An 18597-nucleotide genomic window follows, 5' to 3' on the forward strand; every position below is an offset into this window, starting at 1 on the left:
AACACCAAGCTCCTGCTGAGCTCCCAGCCTGGTGCCTGGCTGTGGAAGCTTTAAGTTCCAAGGAGAAGCCTTCTGCATCCTTGTCTAGGCAGCTGCAGTCCCAGGTTACTGATCTTCTCTGGCTCCCACCGACAGCATCCTCTCCCTCCAGTGAGAGGAAGATGTGACTTCTCGAGTGTCAAACACGCTCTGACAGCTGTCAGCTCCCATGACACAGTGCACGTTAAAGAACTCAAGTAAAACTCAAGTAAAAATCCATTTTAACTTTGCTGTATTTATATACTATATAAATTTTACATGCTATATCTTTACAGTGGGGCAAGTGCTTTTTATCTTTAAAAAAACAAAGATCAAACTTTAGACATCTCTGAACAACACAGCTTGTATAAACCAGACAGATTATTCAGATGAACTGTATTTAATACAGGTTCCCCACTCATCTCCTGATGCAGGACCAGTGAATAATAAGTGCATCACAGTTTGATAGCATTTAATAATAAAAATAAAAATCACAGTATGAATTTGTCTGTAACTAGACACTTTAGAGAGACAAAACAGACAACTGAGACTTAAGACAAATGACAGTATATTAAGAAAATGTAATAAAAACATATGGAACAATATACAAATAGTCTTGAGAGATACATTCAGAACTGCATATTTGTTGTTTCACGATGTCGAAAACCAGAAGATTTTCTTCAGATCTTGAATATAACTCAAATGTGAAGTAAATTAGTTTCTAGTGTCAGACCACAGAAAAAAAAAATGAAGCTCTTGCAAAACTTGTGAAGTTTTAAATAAGTCTTTAAATTAAATATACAGACTGTCAGTTGCAACTTTTATAATTCCTGGTCGCTCTTGCACCAGATGTCTTAACTTGGAGTAACATTACATGAATAACATAAAGTCAACCTGAGTCTGTAATTAAGCAGCATTTGAGATGGTCTATTCCAGGGCATTATCTCACCTCAGTGAGATATTTATGTGGTAATTTACAATGTTCAGCAGTTGTAAAAAGTTTTCACCCTTTTGGATTAGAAGTATATTTTAAAAAAGAAAGTCTCAAGTTAAAAACTAAAAAAAAGTTCTTATATGGTAAAATTCTGTACAGAAATGTTAAGCACCACTTATGACTGGATTTTGTCTTGATGGTAATTGATAATAAATTTTAAGTTTTGATGGTCACTATTGGTAATGTCAGGTTTGAAGGTAAGGTCGTTGAAGGTAAGAAGTCGTCGGTTCGGATGATGAGAAGTCATCGGTTCGGTTAAGATGAGAAGTTGTCGGTTTTGTAAGTGAATGGTTGGTGAGGTTGGTGGTCAGAAGTCTGATATTGGGGTTGGTGGTGGGTTCAGTCTGAGTATTGAAGGCTTTCATCAGTCAGCTCCACATCTGAAAGGCAAAAGGCAACAAGGTCAGTGCTGCCGTGCCACTGAACGTTAAACTGGCTCAGGGGCTTCATTTCCAAAAGGCTCAAAGCTGCCCCAGCTCCACCTGCTCCCTTGGGACAGGATCCAACTTCCTCACGCACCCAGTTCTAGGCTAAGGCTGCTGAACTGGACAGAGCCTTAGGACAGAGCCACCTGCTTTAACAGCAAGTGCTGGACCTTGGCTGAATCAAATTTAATTCAAGTTTTGCCTAGAAAGCGTCATTGTTCTAGTAACAATCTTGTGGTCAGGCTGACCGCAAAGGCGGAGCCGTCAGAAACTCGCTGGAGAGAACATGCAGGAATGCAGGAAAGAACGACTTCAAAGCTGCTCCTTCCCCCCTCGTGTACAAATATTTCTTAAACCACAGCTTGTTACTAGCTGTTTTCATCCTTGTTTATTCAAAATAACAGGAGTTGGGTGAAAAGGCACAACGTCACAGTTCCTCAGTGGTTCCTCGCCTGTCCCTGCCTTGAGCTGTTCAGTACTCTAAAAACACAGCCAAAGTGGCCTCTTTTGAAAGCAGCTTCCATCCTTCAGAGAATCTACTTGAGATTCCCATTAAAAAACATAATAATAAAAAGACTGGCCTTCCAGAAGATGGAGCTAATTAACATCCATGCACTTTGAGGAAATACTAAAATTCTCAAGCCTTAAACTGCTTTTGCCAGCCCTCGTGTTGTGAGCAGATTGTTCAGCAAGGAACAAACAGCTCCTTCTTCCCCAGCCCAGCACCCTCAGTTCGAGGAGACTGCAGAACGTTTAATTCCTCACTAAACCCGACTGCTTTGGAAAAACCCGAGTTTGCCATCTGCTGGCCAGAGAATCGGTAAGGCCAAACCACTATTGAGCACAAGCATTTTATTCTGCTTTGTTCCTGATTTGTCAGGACAGACCCTCTTAGTGCAATAAGGGGTATTTTGGATGAGTATCATAAAAGAAGTCTCCTCTTTACAACATTTGGATTTGAAAGACCTCAATTCAGTTCTTAAATTTTTCTCATTAAAGAATAATGGGTGAACAATCAGCTTTCCCTCCACTCTGTATTTTTAGAATAGAACTTTTGGTTATCTCTGTCTCAAAATACAATCAGTTTTCCACAAAGGCATTTCCCCTTTGCTTTGAGCAAACTTCAATGCACTGACTGTGGCAATTTGCCTAAGTGTGGAAACCCCATGAAAGAGATTTTAATTTTCCACAATTTCAAGATTAAACCTCTCCAGTTCTTTTGTTTTCTGTGCTATAATGACGTTTTCAACACGACTAGAAATGAACACGACTGTCACTGCCCATTAACCCAATTCTTAAACTGTGGGTAGGTATAAAATGTAGAAAATTTAACAATGAGACTTGCTTTTGGATAGCGAGCTGACTTCTTCAGGGATTACTTCACTTATCCTTGAACAAAATAGGGGATTGTTTTGGTTTTCTATTAAAATAGATGAGTAACTGGAACTGGTTTATATCAGATAATAGGCATTTAATAAGGTTTTTTATTTCTGTAATAAACACTTCTGTTCAGCAAAAATTTCATGGGAAATGTTGTCAAGTTTGATTTTAGATGTTGAATTTGTTGCAGTGTGCAATCATCTTGATTGCATAATTTTAGAGCTAATTAATCTAAACTAATTAATTTATCTACTGCGAGCCCAAGTTGAGATTATGACAAGCAACAGCTGAGAGCTCAGTGTAAATTTAGTCAGGCACACAAATTCATATTTGGGTTTTCTGAAGAAGCATCAAACCGACTTTTTCAAATATTAAAAATTGGGAAAGAGCTGTTTCCTCAGCCCATTTCTATGTATTGTTAAGTCTATACTAACAGAAGAACCCCACAGCTGAATAAAACAATAGCAGGAATTTAACACTCTCCAGCTGTTAAATTGTGAAGTCTCCTCTGGAGGTTTGACAGCTGTGCTCAGGAGAAGGCAGAGCTACACCTGGACCAACAATATTTCAGTATTATCACCAACTCCTGTTATTCTGAGTGAGCACCAGCACTGGCTCTATGCTATGAACAGCTGAATGTCGTATTTTATTCATATTATAGAATGGTTTGGGTTGGAAGGGATCTTAAAGATCATTTGCTTCCAACCCCCTGCCACAATACCATTTGGAAGCTGTGATAAAACCCAGGGATTTCATCACACGAGGATTTAAAGATTGTTTTGAACAACCAGGAGTCCTGCCACGATCCCAGGGCCCCTTACCTCTGACATACTCAGTGGATGCCATGGAGCTGTATTTCTTGCTGTCACATCCACCAGAAGGCTTCTCTTCCTTGGAGGGTTGTTTACTGCCCTGGTTTCTGTATTGCTCACATAAATGGTCATCTGGAGGACGGGATTCTTCCTTCTTCTCCCATGTTTTCTTCTGGAAGCGAGGGTCTAAATATTCCAATAAGTCTTTCCTCTCGTGCTTCTTCTTTTTCTTCTTTTTCTTATGTTTGCGATTGTCATTGTCAAAGTGGAGCACAGAGCAATCCAAATCATTAAGTCTGAAGGAAACATGCAAGTTAAAAATAGAAAAACAGATGTGGCACTTGAAGTATATATGAAATGTTAGTTATTTACCACAGGTGACGACTTGCAGAGTGCCTGCTACTTTGTGGTACTTTCTGCACATCTAACTTAATTTAGATGCAGCAACCTTAAGCCTTCAGAATGAAGGACAAGAGATCCTGGTTTGGACACAAATCGTTAACAGGCATACGGGGAATTAAAAAAAAAAAATTAAAAATAAAAATTGTAATCTAATCAAGAACGGTGTGCAGATGTTATTCTGACTACATTGTCCAGCTCTAGTGTTCTAACACAATTCAGCAACATCTTTCCTATCTTCTCTCGGCCAACCTACTGACACGATCCCGTCACATTATGACAGATAAGTTACTTAGAAACAATGAAAAAAAGGCAGACATGAGAAATACTCAGAAAATAATTAGGAAAAAATTGCTGATTATGCTGGAATCCTTGCTTACTTGTAATCCTTCTCTCGATGTTTATCTTTGGACTTCTTTTTCTTCTTGACCTTCTTATACTTTTTGATTCTTTGGTCATCTGTCTTTCGGCATTTCTTTTCTACGTCACTTCCGCTTTCTTCTTGGTGGGAGTATTTTCTTTTGCCATTTCTTAGTTGTTCCTTCTCGTTTTCCCGGGAAAAGTCCTCAAAATTTGAGTGAGCTGACACTGGTGGAAGAGCGTGCCTTTCACGAGAGTATTTTTCCGAGTGCTGCTGAGGTACTGAACAATGGTGGAAGTTTGCTCTGTGGCTGCTGAAGTGATGCACATCCTCCTCTCGGGAGAGTGTGCTGTGAGCCCATCTGCTTTTGCAATGATAATCCTTGTGTGACCTGCTGTAAGCTTGGCTCAATTTGTCATAGTCTTTATCACAATGAGAGGACTTCCTCTCCCTACCATCCCTTGTTCCATAGGAGGAATAATAATCATTGTAGTATCTGCATTTTTCCCATCTCCGTGGTTCATCTTGATAGTATCTTTCTCTAATCCAAGGTCTGTCTCCTTTGGAATAATAATACCTATTCCTGTCTGGATCTGTCCTTTCTCTGCTTCGGGATCTGTAACGAGAATATTTTCCTGAGCTCCTGCCATTACTGGGACTGTTCCTTTCGTTGTGGGAGGATCTGTACTTGCTCTCACTGCAATACTCCTGCTTATGACGGCTTTGCCTGTTTGTTTCCATGCTGTGAGAGCTCCTCCTCCTGTGGGAATGATCATCTGGTTTGTTTCTGCTTTGCTTCTCCTTCTCCTCCGTGTCCGAGTTTTCTCTCTTCCTCCGGTAGTGCTCTTTGTCAGTTCTTTTGGAGTCATGGATTTTTTTCTTATTTTTTTTCATATGTTTGTCATCGTCTTCACTTGTTTTATTACTCAGTCCCTCATCTGCTCTAGAAAATTGACTTTCCAATACTTTATCCAGCTTTGTGATAGAAGAGTCATTAACGGGTGGGACTTCTACATAGTTATTAGAAATGTCCTTTGTATCTTGGCATTTATCTGTAATATCTAGAGATGCAAGTTTTTTAGAACTACATTCAGTGTCAGGCTTTATAGAGGAAGTTTGCCCTAATTTCTCGTTGCTCTCAGGAGACCCTTTGATGTACAAAGGATTTTCTTTTGAAATGAGTTCAGGTTCTTTTGATCTTCTTAGTTTGTCTTTATCTCTGTCTTCAGACTCACACTGCCCAAGGAATTCACCTTCAGTATCCAAAGATTTTTTCCTAACCTTGTGCTGACCGTTGATATTGAGATGTGCATTATCAGCTTTTGTTAAAATACTTTCAGCAACTTCTTCTTTGGTAAAAACGGTTTCAGAATCCGATTGAGTAAAAAGTTTCTCAACCTCACAGCTAAAGTTGGAAGGAACCTTCCTGGATTCTTCATAGGCAAACAGTGCTTCCATCACTACAGTTTCCATAACTCCATCATTGTCAGAAGATTTCTGAGGTCCAGAGACACTGCACAAAAATAAAAACATATTTTTAACTTGAAAAAGTCCATCTAAAAGATGTTAGGAGTAAAATCTCCAAAAGTAAAAAGGTGGCATATGCAAAACTCTGAAAGACACTGTCTTTAGAAAACCATTCTTACACCTCCCCCAGCTCCCATGGAAAATTTTTCTTCTCTGAGTTCTGCAGGTCTTGCCTTAAAAAACCCATCCCCAACACCTCCAACTCCTTCCACTTGGAGCTGTGAATTTCATCAATAGCCAGAACAACTATATTTGCTCTTCCCCCAATTAGAAAAAAGGTAAAGACACAGATTTCCCACTCTCCCAAGTGGGAGAGCAGATGGTGGGAATTTACATTCACTCATCTTAGGGTGCAAAAAAGAGAAAGAGGAATAGAAAAAGTATTCCAGACAATGGAAGAAAAATGTAAAAACATCCTGTGAAAGTTTTACAGGCGGCATCTGCCTGTATTTAGTATCAGAATAATGTGTGCCTAGTGCTGATGTTTGCAACACCAGATGTACAGCGTGGAATTCTCTGTACTGATGTAGATCTCTAAGGTGGTATTAGTAGCTGGGTAAAATGGTAATAATCTTGTATGAAATCTTGTTTTAATCAGAGTGTAGTCACTTTACCTTTTTTCCTCTGACAAGCTGTTCAACTGGCTGTACGTAAGAGATTCTAAGATACCTTGAGGATCTGGCGACAAAGCTTTAGGCATCTACAATTAAAACACAGAAGTTAACAAACAGAAAGAAAAAGCTATTTTTAGTAGAAAACTTTACTGCTGACAAACTTCCAACATTAGATGTTAAACAAGATCACACTGAGTTACCTGCACTATTCCCATTTTATACATCATGCCCCTCCTCTCAAAAATGTATTTTATGAAACTTGTATTATCTCCCTGCACTTCTCTCACATTGACATATGTCATTTGTCAGCTCAACTCTGCAAATTCAGTGGGATAATAGCACAAAGGGTTAGAATGAAATCTGTGCTGTGTTTTCTTGGTATTCCACACTGCAGTGCTCATGAACACTGAATATATCCTAGGTGACAAAGTCCAGATGAACAAATGGAACTCACCGTTTCAAGCACTCCATTTGCTTTAGAGAAGAAAATCTCAGAAGGTTTAACGGGTTGGACTTGGCAAGTGGAATCATCAAGTTTCAGTCCATTTTCTTTATATTCATTATCTAAACTAATAGCACCATTTAGGGAATCAATTTTTGGCAGCTCATGCTGGGATCTTTCTTCAGCATTCTGACAGGACGGGTGGGAATTATGCAACGTACGGACCACCTTCCCAATCAGAATTCCATTGGAAGAGACGACGTTGCAATTCCTTTTGAACAAGCCCTTTGACTCCTCGGGTCTTCCAGAAGGTTCTGCACCGTAAGGGACCACGTTATCAGAGCAGAGCTTAGGGTTTCCATTCACTGCTGGCTCAACAAAGATTTCATCAGGAACCTCCTGCTTGGAGGCGTTAGTAGCGACTGACACTGCGGAGAGGTTTGAGGTAGGCTCTGCTGCGGAAGAGTTTGTGACTGTGGCTGAAGGAGCCTGCAGCTCCTCCTCCTGCGCAGCGCCGCTCGGACACTCGGCCTGCGGCGCCGCCGGCCGCGCGGGCAGCTTGTTGTGAATACTGATCGTGATCTTCTGCGCTTTGGAAGGGTCTGTCATCGAAGGCCTGGAAATTGCCCAGTTTTGAACGCAAGCTGTTGGTGGAGCTGAAGATGGCCTCTTTACAGCAACACCAACGGTACTGGGATCCTCTTTTAAGGGTCCATTTCCATTTAAACGGCTTGAACTCTGGATTTGAAGAGATTGGAAGATGGGTACGTTCAAACACACAGCATTGGAAGCTTTACAACATTAAATTCTCATAGTTCTACAGATTGCCTCAACATCTAAGAAGAAACCTCACCTCCCTTCCAATATAAAGCCACATCCAACAGGTGTGTGTAAATCCTGCCTTTGGTATCAAATCAGCATCAGTTTGACACCCACCCAAACAACTTAAGATTGACTAAAGCTATTCAAAGAAGTCTTTACTTTCCTTTTTGAACACTTCCCTACAACACTGGAATAATTCTGGCTAGTACTCAGGAAAAAAACCATTTGTATTCTATCTCAACTGCCTCAACTAAAGTGAGACTGATAGGGACGGGCCAGATACTTCTTAAATTTAAATTACTTAGGCATTAATAGACTACTTTTTAAATTTAAATTATTTAGACATTAATAGACTACTTAAATTGTCTCGAGAACACAGCTCTTAGGCGTTAGAAAGCTGAGCTGGAAGGACAAAGTAACGAAGTGACATGGCTGCACAATTAAGGATTAGCAACTCTTTGAATAACTCTGGCTGTAGCACGAGGGCGGTGAAGAAACCTGCAGCGTGCAAAGGAAAATAAAACTCCAAAAACCCCACCCCACATCCAAACCCACTATAATTCGGTGCTGTTCATTACCTTCATCATGTGAGGAGGAAGCCGTGGTCCCATGAAGGCAGCCTGCTTGCTGCTGGCGGCGCGCTGGCCCAGGAAGGAGCGCGGGTAGGAGGGCGCGGGCAGGTAAAACGCTCGCTCCCCCAGCGTCAGGTCGTAGCGCCTGGGAGAGAAGGGACACCTTAGCTCACAGTTCTTCTGTCAGCATATTCCTGCATCAAACCCCATCCCATAATCTCAGAGCAACAGCGTGTATGACACGAAAGACGCATCTGGAAGATTTCGGCAAGCCTACGAGCTGACGATGAAATAATTGGTCTTCCTACAATGTCCTTTCCAGAGCCTCACACCATCTATGGCCATGATTTCTCCTCTTTTCTAAACTGGCCAGCTACAGAGGGCAGATCGAAAGCAGCGTACCCAAGTGCAGAAGTTTAAGGTCAAGCAATGAAAGGTAATAAATGACATGGGAAATTTCCATTTAGACAGAAATATACACATAGCAATATTTTCCTAGGGTGAAAAGAAAAACACTTGAAAACAAGGAAAGTATCAGCAACTTGATAGTAAAAAATGTCCTGAGCACATCTGGTGTTATTACCTGATATAAAAAAGTACATAAGCTTGCTGATTGAGAACTGTTTTGATATCGGAAAGCTCTACTGAGGCATCGTTCATTCGGTACCAAAGTCCATTACCAGCCTGCAAACAAAGACAGAATATCTTCAGATGAACTGCACGTGTTCCAAAGGACATCACAGATAGAGCACTGCAGAACAAAGCATACCAAAACAAAGCAAACAGAGCACATGATGCAATGTTTCCCCTAAAACCAGGGGTTACCAGTAACATTTTAATTTCTTTGCCAGCACAGATTTTATCCTGTTAGAAGGTGAGCTGATCTCTACCTTTATGAAGCAGAGATAGTGTCCAGCATTACAGTTGAAGCCACTATGTACAAGAACTGCATATAAAGCATAGATGAGGGGTTCTCCAATAGACTGGGACATATATGCTCGAAGATCCAAATATTCAGGGTATTTTACATCCTAAACAAAGATAAAGAAGATTCAAAAGTTATCCTCAAACACTTCATGGATACTTTCCTCAAACACTTTCATATGTCTGAAAAAGACACAGACTAGGACTATATAAATATATTTTTCAATTCATTTGAAAATGCCTATTTTCAGAAACATTTAATAACTGAAGCTGCAGGGAGCCATTTTCTAGAGAATTAGCTCTTTAAGGATAAGGTTATGTTCTTATGGTCACACAGGAACTCTTTAATATTAAAAAAGAAAGTAACAGCCACAGCTGGTAAGTTGTTATATCAACTTCTGTAGTTACTGCTTGAAATGTGAACATAAAATGAGTATTCGTCTTTGGGAAATGTCCATTCCAAGGAGATAAAGCAGCATTCCTGCTGCAAACGTACCTTGTTGATCTTTCCACCTGTAAAATTTGCAAATCTTTTCAGCGATATGGTGAGAACATTAGAAGAGCGATGTATCGTGTATCTCTTTGATGCTGGAACCATCTTTTTACACCTTAAAAACAAGCACAGGCATATTTTTATTCTTTTCTCACCCAGAAGTCAAACAAGTTTTCATCTCTCATACATGCTTATGCTATTTGAATGATATTTTGCTTGTGTAATATGTTAGATCTTTTCTTAAGTCCATGAACTGCATTTCAGCTTTGGTAGTAGAGAGAATATAGCAGGATATTAGAGACAGCTCTACAGAACAAAGAATAAAGGATTTAGGACATTATCTCTTGATAGCCAAATAAATGCCTGGATATGTATCTTTCTTATGTCAAAAAGGTAAAATGTAAAAAAAAAAATCACTGGAAGGAAACAGCCATTCTGCAAGAGGCAGACATTGGACAATACTGAGTTTTCTTGTACGGAGGTTGCCTGGAAAGACTGAAACCTTCTGCAGTCTTTCAAAACAAAACTGTTAATTTTGTTTGTTTCACTGCACACTCAAAGGAAGTACAGACTAAGTCCCGAAATGCAACCAGCAACACAAAGACTGAAACATGTCACTTTACATTGTCAAGAAAAATACTGCTGAGAGCTAACAAACAGAAAGAATTCAATAGCCTCTTTTCAAACTGATGTCAAAATACAAGGCACAGAATTCCAAACCAATGGAGAAAGCCAATGAACAAAATAAAAGAGCCACTCAGAATAAGGAAAAAAAAAAAAAAAAAAGAAAAAAAAAAGAAGTGTTTTTTTAAATTCTGAAACTTGTATTTAGAGAGGAAGGTTTCAGGCAGTAGTAATCCCTATTAGAAAAAATAATGGTAGAAAACAAAAAAGGAAACTGAAAAGCAATATAATAGTTTGCCAGCAATGGAAATTACACTGTACATACACCAAACCTTTCTTTTCAAACTCACAAAAAGACTAAACTTCTGGGTTTGTGTGTGACTAAGCTGGTGTTGCCTCCCACCCCAAATCCTTGTCCATATCCCTGTGCTCCAGCTGACCACTTCTCACCAGACATGCCTTTGAACTTCTGGCCGTGAGTATTTCAGTGTGCAACTTCACACCCAGGGAGGCTGACACCCCAGCACAGACAGTATTAAGAACAGAAATCTACTGTGAGCAATACAGTTCTTATAATGTATTTCCAAATATCCAACAGAAATGTAAAAATTACTCATTTAGAACAAGTGCATTATTTCCCAAGCTTTGAATGATTTCAGTGTATTAGTTATGTAAATAAAAACAGCAAGCCATGTCTGTCTTATTGCTAAACAAGGTCAAGAGATAAATTATTCTCCAAGTTATGCGCTGCATTGAGTGTGTATCTTGTATTAAGGTGCAATTAACAATAATCTTACTTGCTACACTTGTAGCTATTTTCACCGTCCAGCTGTTCTGGTTTCACAAATTGTTCTAGAGCTCTGGTGACGGATGTAACTGCCTGGATGAGTAAGAAAGTAGAACAAGAAGTCACAAGAAATGCAAAAATTTGAAGCACTTAAAAGCACTTTACAAGAGAACATTGCTAGTTTATACTTAAGCGGCCTACTGTGAACCAGCAAACACTGTGAAAGAGACAGAAACAGAGTTCATTGAGTCTTCACCTCATTTCAAAATGATCCGACTTCAAAATAAATAAATTTTGCAGTGCCAGACAGTATCTGTGGTATGCCTTGGCATCAATAATGAGAACAATCAAACCCACCAATCTAACAATAGATGTATATTGAAGTAGAATAATTGAGAAGTATGATTATATCACTGTTTGTGTAGCCATAATTATTTTTCCAGCCTAAATCCAATCCAAACATGGAGAACATTTCCATGGCTTCCACAGAACAACAAAGTCCAATCCACCACCATCCACCACCAAGCTGTTTTGTTTCACCAAGATAAGTTTCTAAGCAAAATGACTTTATTTTACGAAGCTCTACAAGCCTTCCCACATCTGACAAACATCTTACCTTTATATCCAAAGTAACATCGAGAAAAGGCTCGTACGTATCCGACACGGCTTTGCAGTTCAAGCACTTTACTGGAATCAAAATACAAATGCTTAACGTCATGGGAATGAGACTAACTGCATGAATTTAAATTATTAATGCACATTACTTTAGTCAAACTACAAACTCCTTTGTTACAGACAGACAAAAAGACACAGATCAGTTTGAAAGACAGTAAATTTTTTTAAAAAAGTACCTCGAGATCTTAGATATCCTCCAAATATTTGATAAATAAGTGTGGTGGCTTGAGAAGATCTGTCTAATCTGGAAATAAATTAGAGTCAGGCTTCAGAAGACTGAAAGCACAGAGTTAATTCCTCAAACAATTTTTGGTTTTATGAAAACCAAGGATATAGATTTTAATTCACGGTAGTAAATAAAGTCGTAAGAGGGACTAGGAAGAATTTAAATTTAATTATTTTATGCTTACTTGGTGCTTCCATTCAAGCAAGCTTTCTGCAAAGCATCAACAGTGAAGCATAAGAATTCATGTGCGTCCTCTTGACTGCCAAAATGGAAATGTTTTCCTATTCCTAATAAATAAGAAGGTTATCATATATTTATTTCTTATAGAATGAAATAAAAGGCACATTTCTAAAACACCTCTTCTTTAAAGTACCAAAATTATTTATATAATTAAATCAAATAACTCACTGTAAAATTAAAAAAATTAAAAATAAACCTATATCAAACGACTTACTTTTAAGGCCATTGATAACAGACGTAGGTTTGATGGCATTATTAGAGCAACACAGGACCTGGTTGATGTGACTTTCCATAGTGCACATCATACAGAATCCTTCTACGTGACCTAGTGAAACAAGAAAACATCCCATTCTAGTCAAATACACATTGCCAAAAAAAGCCCCACCCCAAAAAAATAATAATCTAAGTTGTGAGTGCAATGTCCACTCTCTGTGGTACATTCTCTTCTGAGGTGTCAATATCCCAACAGTTTTGTGGCATTTTATTAAGCACAACTGTACAGAATAAAACTTGTTAAATCACACGCCAGGCTGCTCAAAGCCCCATCCAACCTGGTGTGGAACACTCCCACTGGAAACTGTCCCTGCCCATGGCAGAGGATTGGAACTACATCATCTTGAAGGTTCCTTCCAATGATTCCACGATTCTTAACGGAAATAATTTTTATACATGGGAATAAAACACAATCAAACTTCTAGGAATACATATTAAGATACCAGACTAGAAAGCATACAGGTGCCCTAGGAAAAAAAACCCACATTTACGGATATAAAAAGAAGCTCCCCCTAGGCTTAAATAAAGCCAAGTATAAAAACAAAATTCAAAGAACACAAATTCCAGGGTTTAACAAATACAAACTTCATTATTTAGAATAAAATCAGCCTAAATTTTATTACAGCCTCCCCCCCCAGTTTCTATTTGAGTTCATCAGAAATTAGTTTGTAATGCTTTCTAGAATGTTTGGATTTTTAATGGGTCAACATTGAACATATAATTTATCACAGCACTGCAGTATCTCGGCTGTGAAGACTAAGAATCGTCAATGCCAATATCCTAAATTTTATCACCTTTCTACCAGCAGGAAACCCAAATGCCAAACGTTCATCAAATGCCTCACTTTACAATGTACTTTATTATTCACATGAAGCAAGAAACGATCTTTTCTTTAAGTTTTACCGTGGCACATTAAATTAACAAATTCACTTTACGCCTCTCCCATAATCCTGAGCCTCCCGTTAGCAGAATCACAGAACCATTTAGGCTGGAAAAGACCTTTAGGATCTCGTCCAAAACCTGCTTCTACAGGCAAAACGCGACAACTAAGAATTTTCTTCTACCTTCGGAGCTGTCCAACAGATTTCCAGCGTTAGAAAATACTCACATGACTTGGTGTGCTCGAGTGAAAGCATGTAATTGGCAAGAGGAGGCGTGTAGGTCAAACATTGGAGAGTAGAATTAAGGAAACATGTGTTGCCGAGGTTTTGCAGCCCAACGCCAACACTTTGCGTTTGTTGCCAGTCCATACAGATTTTCTCAGGTGGAAAAAGAATTCTTTGTGGCGGAGCAATCCCGTCATTAACAACTGCAAGAAATTTGTGTTTTAAAAAGGGTTGTACTGGTTTTGTTTTAAAGAGGGGTGTTTAAAAAGTAGGATGCTGCGGGAGCAGCCTGAAGAAACACAGCAACACATGATGCACAGCTTTAACACTGCCATGCGGATTTGCTGGCCAGCATTCTCTTTTGGACAATAGTTTATTCATCTATTTTAATTATTCTAATAAAAGACACACACTACCACTCTGATTTTAGTATCCAATTTCTTTATCTCTATATCCTTTAATCTCTTAATTAAATTATTTCCTTACTGTAACTTAAACCACAAACTTACACTTGTGGTTATGCAGAAAGAAGGACTCAGACAAACAAGTAAGCAGCACAGAAAGTAACCCCACAGATATCAGATCTCTTCCTGGGCAGTGTTATTATTCAAAGACTTGTGAATAATGGAAGCCATGAATAGACACGGTAAAATGTACTTTTCTCTCCAGAACAGAAGAGGCCTAGGTACATCTGAGCATTATGAAAAGCTCCCCTTATTTGATTTTACATAAATAAAAAATACTTTAGAAATCAACTGGAGATAGATAAACCCAAGTTCTGCAACCCCTATCCCTGCAGCTGCCTTAGGGGATGCACAAAATTGAAGTCTGTGGCTGAACTCTTGATTTGCTGCAATCCCATTTATTAGCAATGCAACAACTAAAATCTGCTTCTGCTTTGGTTTTGTTTTTAACAAAAAAGGAGGGAGGACAGAAGACACTTACCTAGATCTCTTTGGGCAAACGGCTTTGATTTTTGAGACGATCTGCAATAAATATGCCCCCCAGGACCTTTGTCCACAGAGACTTTGTTTGGATCTTCTGTAGGAGGTACTCGGCCCAAACTTGCAGTGCGTGACGTCATTTTTTTAGTACGGGGTTTCATAGATTTGTCAGACCGTCTCGAGGAAGATTTTTTAGACTTTGAAGATTTTGGCTTGTTAACTATGGTCATTGTTCATATCTGTAACAAGGCAAAAATTCTGTTTGGCATAAGAACGTCCCAAGTATTCCAGAAAGCAAAGACTAAGAGAAATCCTGTCACTTAGCCTCAAAAAACTTGAAGAACTGAACAGCTAAGAATGATTACAAACAAGGGAACAAACCCCCAAAACTCAAAAAATTCCACCCAACACACAACTAAATACACAAAGTAGATTTTTTCCATCAAAACTGTATCAATACTGTTTTTAATTTCTGCTCACATAATGACTGATAGTATTTCTTACACTTTCATGGGATTTAAAACCAACTTTAGTTACCAAGATCTTTTGCTTAAAAGGAGCTGTGAGCAGTGGCACAATCAAGTGCTGGCCTGTTGAGATCCAGGAGGAATTGTCTGGCCAACATCTTCCTGCTCCTGGGAATCACACACCCCTGATGACACAGAGGATGGGATACAGCTCTGAGAAATCTTGGGAAAGAGCAAGAAGACACTTGCAAATTTATTTCCACCTGGGTTCCTTGTGCCTTTCCAAGAAGTATTTATTTGGATATGATTTTGGCAGCATTACTTGCGGTTATTTTGCACCCATCATTCACGATGCTTACTTATAAACCAAGAAGTTGAATTAAAAAGCATCTTTTTCAGCTCTGCTTATATAAAGTTGTTTTGCCAGGGAAAAACAAAAGAGGAATGTAAGCTATAAAAAGAAAACTATGACCGCAAAGGAAAGCAAAACAAATCCTCAGCCCTCAAGAATAAAAGAAATAACTGATACTAAGTCCTTTATAAAATGCTGATTATGTTTCAAGATGGTACCTCTCTAAATATGTGTAATTTTGTGTGCATAGTAAGTTGCTGAATAATTACATGATCAATTATCAACTCCTATCTGTAAATTTTTACTACTATCGCTCTATATCATGTAGGGCCTTTTTAAGTTTAGGGAAACTATAAACTTAACTGAGGGTTTAAAGTATAACCTGCTTTGTAATACTAAAATAACTGAGAGAACAAAGCATGAAGCAGTTTCAGATTCATGGCACAACTTGATTGCTAATGATAAAACTTCAGGTAGATTAAACAAAGCACGGTAAATCGCAGAACTTCCAGTCCCACAAAAGACAAATTATGTGTGGAACATTTGATTAGATTTCTTTCCCCGCTAAATTTTCAATTTAAAATCTACTCTGTACACACTTTCCATTTTAGAGATCGTAATACACAAAAAATGGCAAATTCACTCATTTTACTGGAAAATGAGGACATCCATGTCTATTTCAAAGACCAAGATGACAGTGATTTTCAAGTAAGATCCAGACTGCAACTTGCAAATACTGGTAACATCTCCTTTTCCTGATGGAAAGGGAAGGCGTTTCAACAACATACTTGGAACTTATTTACAGGACAAAAGCCAGAATCAAGACTGCAGCGAAAAGCAAACACAATAATACTATCACAAAAAAGCTTTGGCCTTATGCTGACCGATGAGAGAAGGCCCACATATTTTTACATTTTTGACAACTGAGTAGCACTGATTAGTGCTGCTAATTTCGTTTTCACAACTGATTACCAGATATCAAACACTAAACATCTGCAAATATCACCGGATATCAAGAATAACTCAGATCCACCACTTTTTCAAAATCTATCAATATCATTAATTTGGATAGAACATTTCCTTGATGAAGCAGCACAAACATTACACAGATATTTTTGCTCTCCCACTGTTCACTGCAAATAGAGGTTCTGCTCCTGTAGCACAGCCGAACGTAAATTCACATTGCCATGTGTTCTGAGCGCTTTTCCCCTCTGCGATTCCCATAACAGACTTCTCCCAGTACGATACTGGCGGGCAAAACAGAACAAACAGTCGCTTCCCTTCCATTTCGAACGTCGCATCAACGTTGTTTAGATTCTTTTTTTTTCCCAGTCTCATCACAACCCGCATCAGTTAATACTCGGATCTAAATATTTATGTTTGGTCTCCGCTTTGCATACAATAAATCACAGCTCAGGAGGGTTTTATACAAGATCCCGTTCACAGAACCGCGTTCAGCCAGGGAGTATGCGCCTTTATCTCAGTACAAACCAAACACTTCCAGCAGCGAGTGTAAAAAAAACAAGAGCAGCACACGAGCCAGAAACAAGAAACAGGAGGAAACTACTCCAGGAGAAGCCCAGGCAGAGTCACCTCGCTACATCACCGACCGCACCGCACACGCCGCCGGGAGCAAACACAACCCGGGGCAGCGGGAACACAAACACACACCCCGCGCTGGTTTTACTTTCATTACAAAATGAAAGGCAGCAGAGGGGAAAGTAATTGAAAGAGTTTACCCTTGCTGAGCAGGCGGCGGAGAGCGCTCGGCGCGGGGCAGCTCCCAGCTCCGTGTCCCGGGGCCGTTGGCTGTGGCGGGATCGAACCCAGCGCCGCGAGCGCCCGCGAGCGCCTCGTTCCGGGCGGCCCCGAGCCGCGGACCCCGCTCACAACCGAACCGCCCGCCCCGGTACCGCCAAGCCCGCACCGCCGACCCGGCTCCCCTCGCTCTGCCTTTTCTGAGGGGTCCCGCTTCCCGAAAACGTTCTGACACCGGCAGTGAAAGGCCGCTGGCAGGGGAAGGGACGGGCACCGCACGCAACATGTCCGCGCTCAGCGCGGCAAGAGCCCGAACGCACACAAAACAAAACCCACCCCGACACGCTGGCGAGGGGCGCCGGGAACCGGCCCCGAAGGAGCTCCCGCCTCGCCCTTCTTCCTCTAGCCCGCATACCGCCCGGCCCCCCAGCCCCGCGGCTCCCCGCCCGTGCCATGCCGCCTCCGCCGCCCGGCCCCGTGCTGACCTGTCCGGGCCCGCGTCCCGTCTGAGCCCCGGGGCAGGACCGCGGCGGCGGCGCCCAACGGCGGCTCCGTGCCCATGGCAACGCCGGGGGGGCGGGCAGCGAAGCGAACGCGGAGCCCCCCCGGGCACGGGGCGGAGGGGCCGCGGGAGCCGCCGCCGCCGCGCCGAGCGGGAACAACGCGGGGCCAGGCGGGGCACGGCGCCGCTCCCGCCGCGGGACCGGGGCGTCCCGGCCGCCCTCCCGCCTGCGCCGGGACGCGGGGGTACCGCGCCGAGTCCCCCACGCCGACAGCAGCAGGAGTAGGAGGAAGGAGACGCGGGCGCTGGCGGGACCCCGGCGCGTAGCGGAGAGGGCGGGCGCGGAGGCACCGCCGCGCCGGGAGGGGGCCGGTCCCGCCGGCCCAGGGGGTGGCGGCGGCGCCGGGGCTGGGTCCCTCCGCCGCGTGCTGGGGACGGCGCCCCGCCCCGCCCGGGGGTCCCACCCCCTCCGGCTGCCCGCCAGCCAGGAGGGCAGCGGCCGAGCGCCCGGCCCGCGCCCCGGCGCGGTGGGCTGGGCTGGGCTGAGCCGGCTGCTCCCGCCGGTCGCTTTCCCTTCCCTTTCCCGGGCCGGCCCCTCCCCCCGGCCCATTGATTTCCAGGCGGGAGGCGCACGCGGCGCCGCCGGGCTGTGCCGGGGCCGCCGCCGGGCCCGGCGCTGCCCCCCAGCCCCATTACCTGGCTCGGCCCCGCTTGACTCGGCGCTGCCGGGTCCCCCTCGCCGCAGCCCCCGCCTCAGCCCGGCCCGCTCCGCCTACTGTTACAGTCCGTCGGGGAACAATGACGTCCCTCCGCCGGCCTCTTGCATCCGGGGCCCGGCGCCGGCCGGGCAGGCGGGCGGG

At 42.1% G+C, this 18597-nt stretch overlaps 1 protein-coding gene across 2 annotated transcripts; it reads right to left on the minus strand.

The window, feature by feature from the left end:
• Window positions 1–113: 113 nt before the first annotated feature.
• Window positions 114–18569, minus strand: USP42 (ubiquitin specific peptidase 42). 2 transcript variants are annotated; one of them, XM_040079343.1, is made up of 17 exons: window positions 18434–18569; window positions 14660–14897; window positions 13717–13917; window positions 12550–12660; window positions 12280–12382; window positions 12046–12113; window positions 11811–11881; window positions 11205–11287; window positions 9787–9898; window positions 9257–9397; window positions 8950–9050; window positions 8373–8511; window positions 6985–7710; window positions 6531–6616; window positions 4409–5902; window positions 3639–3925; window positions 114–1392 (listed from the first exon to the last, which is right to left on the minus strand). In XM_040079343.1, the coding sequence occupies exons 2-17, from the start codon at window positions 14886–14888 to the stop codon at window positions 1352–1354; spliced, it is 3993 nt and encodes a 1330-aa protein (XP_039935277.1). In that variant the 5' UTR covers window positions 14889–14897; window positions 18434–18569; the 3' UTR covers window positions 114–1351. The 2 variants fall into 2 exon arrangements, with proteins under 2 accessions (XP_039935277.1, XP_039935278.1); XM_040079344.1 differs by lacking the exon at window positions 18434–18569 and adding an exon at window positions 17721–17814.
• Between the last annotated feature and the right edge of the window lie 28 nt (window positions 18570–18597).

Source organism: Hirundo rustica, chromosome 15 (genome assembly GCF_015227805.2).
Source record: "Hirundo rustica isolate bHirRus1 chromosome 15, bHirRus1.pri.v3, whole genome shotgun sequence".
Classification (NCBI taxonomy): Eukaryota; Metazoa; Chordata; class Aves; order Passeriformes; family Hirundinidae; genus Hirundo; species Hirundo rustica.